Source organism: Zonotrichia albicollis, chromosome 1 (genome assembly GCF_047830755.1).
Source record: "Zonotrichia albicollis isolate bZonAlb1 chromosome 1, bZonAlb1.hap1, whole genome shotgun sequence".
Classification (NCBI taxonomy): domain Eukaryota; kingdom Metazoa; phylum Chordata; class Aves; order Passeriformes; family Passerellidae; genus Zonotrichia; species Zonotrichia albicollis.
The window spans coordinates 43885557-43895966 of record NC_133819.1 but is presented as its reverse complement, the minus strand read 5'-3'; the positions used below and the strand labels follow the sequence as shown (position 1 = coordinate 43895966).

General features: G+C 42.0%; 2 protein-coding genes across 3 annotated transcripts in view; one reads left to right on the top strand and one right to left on the bottom strand.

Annotated features, from left to right (window-relative positions):
* The window catches only part of ACAD11 (acyl-CoA dehydrogenase family member 11), a 29142-nt gene extending 20631 nt beyond the window's left edge, over positions 1-8511 (top strand). The window contains exons 14-20 of the mRNA XM_005481009.4: positions 2685-2751; positions 4266-4351; positions 4545-4616; positions 5138-5292; positions 7099-7215; positions 7604-7713; positions 8158-8511. Of these exons, the coding sequence (XP_005481066.2) occupies positions 2685-2751; positions 4266-4351; positions 4545-4616; positions 5138-5292; positions 7099-7215; positions 7604-7713; positions 8158-8272 (722 nt within the window). The 3' untranslated portion in view covers positions 8273-8511. The remainder of the gene's footprint in view (positions 1-2684; positions 2752-4265; positions 4352-4544; positions 4617-5137; positions 5293-7098; positions 7216-7603; positions 7714-8157) is intronic.
* Positions 8512-9461: 950 nt separating this feature from the next.
* DNAJC13 (DnaJ heat shock protein family (Hsp40) member C13) overlaps positions 9462-10410 on the bottom strand; it is a 56297-nt gene continuing 55348 nt past the window's right edge. For both annotated transcript variants that reach the window (XR_001333385.3, XM_014273954.3), the window contains one exon: positions 9462-10294. Coding sequence is in view for 1 of the 2 variants with exons in the window: in XM_014273954.3 (XP_014129429.2) it covers positions 10197-10294 (98 nt within the window). In the remaining variant the exon portion in view is untranslated. The remainder of the gene's footprint in view (positions 10295-10410) is intronic.

Sequence of the window (10410 nt, the reverse complement as noted above, 5' to 3'; positions counted from 1 at the left end):
TGCAGCAGCCAATGTGGCAAAAACCATAGGTATTCAGCATTCAGGCAGTAGCTCATCTGGCCTTAGCCATCTTAGACAGGAGATTGAACACTGAAAAACAAATAGATTGTAAGAATTGAAGTGCTACTGGCTTCTAAGAACAGACTTCATGGCAGATTCCTCAAGTACAGGGAGTACTCAAAGGTTGCCACATTTAGTAGTCTCTCCACCAGAAAGAACCTCTGTAAGTTGATTGTGTGAAGATCAGTAAACTTAAGCATGTTATACCCCTGATAGCAAAGATTAGGCTTCTAATGGGATTGTGATCAACACTCTAAGCACATTTTAAAATACTGTCTTTGCCTCACTATGTGAATGAGTGCCATGAAGAGTTAAAAAGTATGTTAGTTAAACCAAAGATGTTTGCCAGTTTAGCAGCATTGTGGTCTAAAAGTTTTGGTTTGTGCAGTCATATACATTGAAAACTTTATTGAAAGCTCATCAATATGGAAATATGGTTAAAATTGACCACTTGAAACATCTAGTGTTTCTTCAATTGTGAGCTTTCTTGCAAAGCTACTTCTAACTCCTACCAAAATAACAGGCTTCTCTCACTCTTGCCCTCCATCCTCCAGCAACATCTCTGAATTCTGTAAATGAGGTGAAAATGTCATTTACAAAAGAGATGTTTATTCCATCCAGGCTGTTTGCATTCCCTCCAAAGCACTGGAGTTTTTCAGAGTCTTGCATTAGAACTTTTTTTCTGGGTCTTTTATGGGTCGAAGTGACATAAAATTTATTTTAGTTTTTCAGGACTTCAGACTCTAAGGAGTGGAAGGGCCAGGAATCTGCCATCCTTTGCTGTGCTTAGATAGGAGATTGGAGAGTATTCATTTGCCTTCCAGAAATTGTACAAATGATTTAGAACATCTTACCAGATGTCCAGCTCTTAGTGAACTCCTCACTGAGTTCAACATGAAAGCTTCTTCTGAGGTTTTGTGAGTTTTTTGGGGTTTTTTTTCATGGTTAAATGATTAAATGACATGGTTAAATTTGCCCTTTGTTTTGAAGCAGGGATGTGACTTGAGGATTATTTATAAAACAGTTTTTCAGGCGTTTCCAGAAGGTCAAAACATATTTTGTTGTAAACCTCACTTGAACACAGATCTGTTTTAGAAAATAGCACTTGTGCAATTCTTTACATTCTGTGGAAAAGGAGAAGAGTCAAATACCCCTTGTGCAGGGGTGACATTTCCCTGTGCAGGGTAGTACCCTGCAAAATACATGTTGGGTCATTTGGGGCTGATCAGCTGCTTTTGGTTGCAGTTGCCCAAATGAGCCAAGTGTTTGGGATCCAGTCTGGTAATTTTTTTTTGCCAAGTTGATTTATGCCCCTGGCCAAAGCTTTTCACTGGAATTTTTAGCTTGTTGGCATTGTACAGCTTGTGGGCCACTCTTTAAGCCCTCTCTGGAAATAATGTCTGAATACCATATTGCAGAAGAGGAAAGTAAACATCTGGCAGTCTGGCCCTCCAAACAGGCAGTGCTTATCACAATTAAATAAATCTCTCTCCCACTTCCTGGCCATCAAAGTGGCTGCTTGTAGGAGGAAGTGGCTCAGCTGAAAGCCAGGTGGTTGTATTGTCCAGACCAGAGTCTCCCAAGCCTTGTGAGAACAGCTGCCAGAGAAGTCATGAGAAGTATTTGCTTCTAACCTCAGAACAAAGCCAAGCTGCCACAGATCAAGCCTTGAATTGCATCTCTACAAAGCTTGTCATCTGCACTAAGAAATTACTGATTGCTACACCCATTGGGTATTTTCCCTAGCTGTGGTGTATGTGAGAGGCTTTGAAAGGAATGAGAGCATGCTTTGGTACTAAGAAACCTTTAAAGAAAAAGACAGGGAGGATTAAGGATCATAGAAATGTTATTTTAATCAATAGTAGAATCTTCTTCAGGACTAGTACATTAAAGTGCTGTCTTTATGCTACAGAGGCTTAATAAATATGTGCATAAAAAGAAACATCTCAAATAATGTTATTGATGACTTAAAATGCTAGCAGGCTATTTTCAGGTGACAATTTTCACTCAGATCTCTCTTCAAAGTGCAATCTAAAATCATTTGCGTAAAGGGGGAGAATCCTGCATTCCAGAAAAGTTATGCTCAAGCAGTAGCAAAGTTATCATGGTAACCCTTTGATAGCCTTATCTGCATTATTTGGTTATAATGTGGTTGGTGTTTCATTCCCACATAGACCCTCCAGTCTTTATGGGTTGAAGAAGTTTTTTAGAAGTTTTACTTTTGAAACGGCAGCATGTCACCTTGATAGATGGGCTGTTGTATCACACTTATTTGCTCAGCAGTAATGGAGACTGAATCATATCCCAGTAATCAGATTCCATTTCAAGTATCTTCTTGTTCCCTTTTCATAGGAATAGGTGATTAGGAATCATAGGAATAGGGCCTGGAGGGTTTGGATATTTGGCTTTTCATGTTCCCCTTCCCACAAGTCAGCTCCTTTTACACGTTAACTACTAATGTGTATTTTGTTCTGATGTGCTATTCAGAATATAAACACAGGGGTAGATTGCATTTCCTGCCTCACAAAAGGAAGGCAGTAGGGCTTCTTGTTATGAAACTTAATTTGATTCTACATTGAAATTTTATACTAAAACCAATTTTTGTGTTTGCCACTTTTTTTAAGGTGCTGGGAACCCAAATTGCAAAGTTGCAATTGTAATGGGCAAAACCAAAAACTCATCAGCATCCAGGTAAGAATTCCTAGGAGACTCAGAATCCCCTAAAACTTGTTCCCTGGAGGAGTTGCTGCTTGCAAAAATGTTAAGTGAAATGCCATTAGTTGCCTTGACCAGTTGGCTTGCTCCTGAATTAGAAAGATGTTTTAAACCTCAGCACCTATCTCTTGTAGCCTGAGTTCCTGTTTTGCTGTCAGATGCTGTTGACTGAGTCCTCCCAACCTTTCCACTGTTACCATCTTTCATTGGCATGCTTCCCACCTCTCTCCATTGCACCAGCAATGCACCAGTGTTTGTGCAGCTGTGTGATGAACTGGATCAGGAAATTCTGGGGGCTTCATCAGCTTTATCTTGGTCACATACCTTTTAGTCTGCGTCTGTTGTTTAGTCTGCATCAACAACTAACAACTCTGGCTTACAATTTATTTTCTAAGTGTAGTGTATAAAACAATTAACACCAGGAAGAATTAAATAATAATGCTTATATAATAAAACCAAAACTTTTCAGAGCTTTCCTGATCAGAATGGGCACAAGCGGCACATCAGAGACCTGAAGTTACTGATTAAGTTTTCCACAAAGTTATCTGTAGATACAGAAAGTTAAATCTGAAACATGCAGTGTTGGTAAGGTGATGCTGTGTAAGCAGAGGGCATCGCACATCTTAAATCAGATATACTCATTTTATTCCTGTATGTGTAAATATGATCCTTACCTCTTCTTCTTTGACACAAACACATTCAACTCGTTACCAAACTAGAATTGCAAGCTTTTGCAAAAATTTATACAAGTAATGAATGAAATGCTCCATGTCTGGTGTATTAATATCACACAGCTTGTAATGCAAAAGAATTGTGACATTTATATCTAAGATGGATTTTAGCCCAAATTCCATGGATAATCTGAAGTTTTTAGGTTTGGCTAGGTTCCACCAAGAAACAATCAGTAACTTGCACACAGCACCCAGGAAGGTTTGCCTGGAAGTTATACAGACAGTGGCATCTGTTGAGCTCTTAGAAGCTGAAGAGAATTTAATGGAGGGGATCATGTGACACTCCACTTGCTAGAACTGGAGATTGAATTTAGAGACCTGGGACACCACCTCCAGTTCTGTGTGACTAAAACCTAAATATTCTGAAGGAATGTAAACATGGGGATGGATTTTTCGTTCCTAAGCTGGTAGGCAAGCCAAGATGATGATTCTGATAAACTGATTTTGAGAACAAAGCAGAAAGGTCGAAGGGGAAAAACTGATTGGGTGATACAGAAGTGTGTGCATAGAAGTGACAGCAGCAGCAGCAGGAGTTTCTCAGTCATGGTGCCTTGGATGCCACTAATACATTTTCACTTGTTGACTGGTGGGTCAAGAAGGGTTGAAGCCACACTGTGTGGACAGGATGGTGCAGGTGGTACAGATAAATCTCAGCACTGGCTTTATGTGAGTTCCTAATTTAAGGAAGGAAAATTAAAAAAGCAGAAGGGACAGACAGAAGAGAGGCTCAGAGGTAACTGTGCTTTTTGTCTTGATCAGGTACAAGCAGCACAGTATGGTTATTGTTCCCATGGACACCCCAGGGCTGAAGCTGATAAGACCTCTCTCCGTGTTTGGCTACATGGGTAGGTGATCATATTTATCAGCTATATGTGTAATAATTTATTAGCAGGCTCAGAAGCTGCAGTTATACTAATAAATATTGTGTATTAAATAAATCAGTAAAATGGATATATAGAAGAAGGCTTGGGAACTGGAGGCCTCCTTCATTTTATCCTCCTTCATTTTACCCTGCTGTTGTGTTTTCTGTCTTTGTAGATGAGATCCATGGAGGACATTTTGAGATACACTTCAATGATGTGCGAGTACCTGTCTCCAATATAATACTGGGTGAGTTTTAGCACTGATTTATTTTTAATACATACAACAATGAACCAAGTTTTATGAGACAGTGGTTTGTGTCATGAATCACCATAAGTTATTTTAAACAGCTCTGGTCAGTTGAGGGAGCCCACTCTTTAGCAGCCTTCCTGCTGTTTGAACTTTATTTAGAGCAGAAGGAAGCAGGGCAGCTCTGGCTGTCATGCAAGTATCATTGCCTTGAGGTAGAGCAAAGCAAAGCCTTTAAGTGCTGTTTTTCCCCCAAAACCAGCTCTTGCAGACTTTACAGACTTTTAGAAAGAATGTTGTGCTGCACTCCATGGCCCGTACTTGGCAAACTGAAAAAGAAATAACAAGCAGGCCACCAGTGTGTTCCCCTGCAGGGAGAACTCTGCTCTCTCACTTAGTGGAGATGCTGATTTCTTCTATTTCCCCTCTGCTTCTATTATTTTGCTATGGGGTCACTTCTGCTTGGAGCCTTGGACCCTTCCAGGAGGCAGTTTGCAGAGCCTGTTTTTCTTTCCAACCAGGAGAGGGCAGGGGGTTTGAGATCGCCCAGGGCCGCCTGGGGCCGGGCCGGATCCATCACTGCATGCGGTCACTGGGGGCGGCCGAGGCCGCTCTGGAGATCCTGTGCCAGCGCGCGGCTCAGCGCCAGACCTTCGGCAAGAAACTCTATCAGCACGTAAGCACCTTCCCTCTCTGGCCCTGGCACACACGCCACACACTGACCTTAGTTCTGCCCAGCACAGCCTTGTGGCTCTGATAATGGACATGGCAGAAGCTGTGCCCTAACCTTGAATTCCTATTCATAAACCTTTGGGTGGCAAAGGGAAAAAAAAAACAAACCGCATTGCAAGGCTCCCATTTTTCACCATAATCTACAGGATCTTTTTCTTTTTTTTTCCCTTTGCAATATGCAATGAATTAGATACCTTTTGCTGGATTTGAATGTGGATTTTTTCACTGTGTGTTGTTCTCTGCTTTTCTTGATCAATTTGGACAGGTATTTTTTCAGGCATGCAATTTATGCTTCTGTTACAATCTGAGTTCACCATTTTTGTGTATCCATTCTGTCACCTGGCTGTCTCCATTCAGAACCACTGGAGACACTTAGGGGTCTAAATTTCACTGAAAATGTTACTTCTTTGATCAAATATTTGTAGCTACTTATGAAAGTAGAGACCACATCAAGGGAAGATTGGAGATCCTTGCTCTTATCTTGCTCAGGATTGAAATACTTTTTCATGAGCAAGAGCTTGCTAAAATAATGTTAGTCTGCTTTCTATAAGAACCATCAGAGTTTGGTAGTTGGCCTGTCATATTTCAAGCATTCCTTAATCTTTCCCAACAGCTAGGATAGCTTTATTGGAAAAAACAAGTAAAAGCAATGGAAAGAGGAAATTGAATTAGCATCTGGCCCAGATTGTATCAAATTGTTTGTGCAGATCCAGAGGGAGCAACTTTACATATCTGTATTTCCAGTCATACCATTTCCCAACTTCCCTTCACCACCATAACCTAGGATGAGTAAGAGGTGCATGAGGCACACTCTGGCTCTCAGAAGCTGGCTGAAGTAACAGTGATGTTTGATGAAGCCACAGGCCTCACCTGGAGGCAGCTGCTGGGCCCATGCAGGTCCTTCAGTGAGGATGGCTAAGACAAGGTGAGGCTGGTGACTTCCCTGAGTACCAGTGTGCCTGCCCCCCCCAGGCCATCATTTATGACCCCAGGAGCTGTTGACTGAGGAGAACTGAACACCCCATCTAGGTTCAGATCACCTTTGCTGCAACCAGCCAAGCTGAGCTTCCAGACTGCACTGAAGCACGTGCTGCACATTTGCTTTTGTGTCCTACAAAATCCACAGCCCTAGAAGTGGAGGCTGGGTCAGGCTCCAAACAGTTTTTGCACTGACAAGCATCAAAAATATTTGTTTCTCCTGTGGTATGTTGGCTGCAGGGGGGAATTAGCTAAGAAGAGCAGGGAAGGGCTGCCAAGATCATAACTTCATTTTGGATCCAGACAGTTACTAATTTATCATCAGTCAGAGGCAGCAGGCACCACCCTGCAGCTGTTCACCTCTGTGTCATGCACCACACAGCACCGGTTTAAGCAAAACAAGGAATTCCTCTCCCCTGTCACCCCCTTATTTCTATACACTGGGGCTTATCATATGGAGAGAAGGCTGTGAGGGGTGGTAAGAGGAAGGAAAAAGCAGGCATGGAAGAGCTTCTGGAAAATGGCCAGCACACAGTGGGGTCTGATTAGGTGCCAGAATCCACAGGTTTTCCCTTTTCTTGTTTCCCGGCAGAGCAATTCTTTTCCTATCTTTAATATTTCTGTTAGTCAAGTGTTTTCTTTATTATGCCTCATCTTAGATATGCTTTAATTTGCACACAAGTGGCTGTAGGTTGGCTGAATGTGCACATGCTGAGGAAGAGGGGCTCAGAGGCATTAACTGATGTCCTGGTGTTGGCTTTGGGATCTGCAGGAAGTTGTTGCCCACTGGATTGCGGAATGCCGCCTTAGCATAGAACAGGCTCGCCTGCTCACGCTGCAAACAGCCCGCAAGATCGACGTGCTGGGCAACAGAAGAGCAAGGAGAGAGGTAAATTTTATTTTTGGATGCAATGCCTGTGCATTCAGCTGGTTAAAAGACAAGGTAAAACATATTGTTAAACACTCTTATTCTAAGTGTAGAGTATAAATCCATGTTGAAAATAGCCTTAAGATATGCTTTTAATTGCCAGAAGATTGGGGAATTAGTCAGAAGTGGAGATGAATCTGTTCAAGCATTGCTTGCTTGTCTCAACACAGTAAGATAGTTTGGAGTGACTGGAAACAGTTTTGCCATCCCCTGGGAACATTAGAGCTCTCATCCTACCTCAAGGGGAAGGAATGCACTGAGAGATACAAATATTCAATAGAAATGTTAGGTAAATATTTTCACTTGCTTATGAAACTGTTACTGCTAATGTGAGTTCTTCTAACCACAGGTAGCCATGACCAAAGTGGTTGTTCCACGAGCTGTACTGAAAGTGATTGACTGTGCAGTTCAAGTGTGTGGTGGAGCTGGAGTTTCTCAGGATTTTCCTTTGGCGTTCATGTGAGTAAAAGGAGATTGCCTGTAGATTCTAAGCATTTCTTTTATAATAATTTATAACACCAGTACATGCTGTTTCACCTCAGCATGAAGTAACAGTGTATGTCCCTTTAAGCTACAAAATTTAAACCAATTGTTTTTATAGTGCAATTAGCCTTACAAAAAATAAAAGCTGGCACTGGGCCTAAAATAGTTCTTATCAGCAGTAAAGAGGATGTGCTTCTAAAACTTACTGTTATCTCTTATGGCCTTGGGGAGAAGCAAAACTTCTGAATTCCCAGCCCACCCACCTCAATCGTGCCAGGAAGATTTTGCTGCAGTATCTCCCACGTGACAGCACTTTTCAAGCAAGGAGTGTCAGAAGGGCAGCAAAAGCAGTGCTGAGAGCTCCGTGTGGCTGCTGTGGCAGGGCAGGAGGCCAGGCTTAACGCAGCTCTCCCCCCACAGGTTCGCGTCCATACGCACCTTGCGTCTGGCAGACGGGCCTGATGAAGTTCATCTCTCAACCATTGCAAGGTGGGAGCTCCTGGATCAGTCCAAGAAACTCACTGCAAAAATCTAATGTCACATAAAGCCTTCTCTAATGGAGGGAAGATTAAGCAAAAGTTTCAGTGTAATAATGGTATCTAAGATAAAACTGAAGGAACACAAAAACTTGATTCTAACTGGGAGCAATTCTCTCACTGTTTTCAATTATTACACTTAATAATTATGGGCTTGCTTTTAAGAATTTGCAGAACACCAGGCAATAACTAATCTGGGTGTCTTTATAATACTAAATAAAGTCTATTTTCAAACAGGCCTGAAGTGCTTTCTTTGTTCTGAATCAGAGCATTTTATCCTTTTATTGTAGACAAAGCAGTTTAGAGTCAGAAGTACCACACAATTTAATTTATTGCAAGCTAGGCTAAACTTTTATATTTGTTAAATTGACAAACACTGGAGGTAGTAAGTTGCTTTTTCTTTTCCAAAGCTCAGTTACAGTCCAACCCTCTACTCCCCAGTTCCTGCTCACAGCTGCCTTCCTTGTCACCGAGACTACACTCAGTCCTGCCCCCAGCCCCATTCAAGTGAGGCTCAGGGCAGCACAGAAAGCTGGAGCCTGGAATGATTCCTGGAATTAGGATAATCACTTCTCAGCTTACACAGGGCTGGTAACTTAAGGGCAGTGAAGTTAAGGACACAAGGGTTTACTGTTTGCATGAACAAACAAACTCCCCCCTCCTGTTGGAGCCTGCAGAGAACACCCTGGGCTTGGCTCAGTCCTCAGGATGAGGCTGTGCCAGTTCCGTCCTTGAGCCCAGAGCCGAGCGCTCGCCTCAGGGTGTCCGGCTACAGCTGCAGTGGTCACTCAGGATACAGTGGCAGAGTACCTAGAACTAGAAGCATTCCATGAAGTTCTTTACCTCATGATACTTAAAACCAAGATTATAACCTCTTTGGAGAAAGCAGTCATTCTCATTTACATTTCCATCCACCTTAATTTCCTCTTGCTTCCTGCCAAGAATGTTTTCCAGGAAGTTGAGAGTGTCAGCAGGTCAGTGGCTGAAATGCACTGCAACTACAGAACCACCTGCACTACTACATATGGTTCAGGAGTTCTGCTCTAGGCTGTCAAAACCTGCACAAAGTGTTTTTTTAACCAAGAATGCCCAGGATCACATTTAGCCACGTTCCAGTTAGGGTCTTGGACTGCCCTCATTTCTCTCACTTTCAATGAACAACTAGACAAGAATACCACCTTTATCTCATTAACAAGGCTCTTAATTCCCTTTATTTTAAAATTCTATGTACATATGAATGATCTGTATAATGTACACTCAATATAGAAAGTTTTTATATACTGGATAATGTATAGAACATTTCACAATTACACTAATTTCTTACATAACATGTCAACTTTTTAAGGTTTTTTTGCTGAAGCTTCATCAATTTGGTCAAGCCAGTTATACATACAAATGTCTAATGCTGTTTGATCCGAGGAAGAAGATAATGTTAATGATTAAGGACATGAGTGAACTGGTGCAGGAACAAACCCTTTCAGGTCATGTTCAATGGAAGTGATCACATCAGACTGAGAAATGAAGGGATGCCCTTTTAGTGGGGTCGGTGAGGTCAAAGTTATTTTAGCCCAATTCCTCTAGACTGTAGCTCAACTCCAGTCATGCTAATTCAGAAAATATAAAAACTAGGAAAGTTTGATTCACAGTCTTGTAAACAAATATAAAGGAACAAAATGTGCTTATGTACAACAAGAAAAAATTCTTGTGTACCCATTTCAGCTGATCCACAGAGTGCTTTCTTGTGTTACAGTGTGGAAGTTAGAATCACTGACTTTTCCTAGAAAAAAAAGTCATAGAAAAAAGGAATAACACTGTCATAAACACCTGGCAAGGCAGTAAGTTCACTTCAATGTATTGGAGGAAAGTGCTGTTCCTCATCACTGGCCAGTCTGCCTTTGTCTCTTCCACAAGGATTTCCAGTCCTTAGCTGACATCTCCCACTTCGTTGTCTACCGGGGGTGGTACGTTGGGCATTACGGATGACGTCGTCCCTGCAGTGAGGTAACCAGCAACTCCAGGGCCTTTCAGGGGGAAAACAAATACTGGGGATTAGTTCTCCTTCTACTGGGTGACTGAACAGCTTTATTCCCTCTGGTAACACTCAGATACATCATCTGAGCCAACCAGACACCTTACA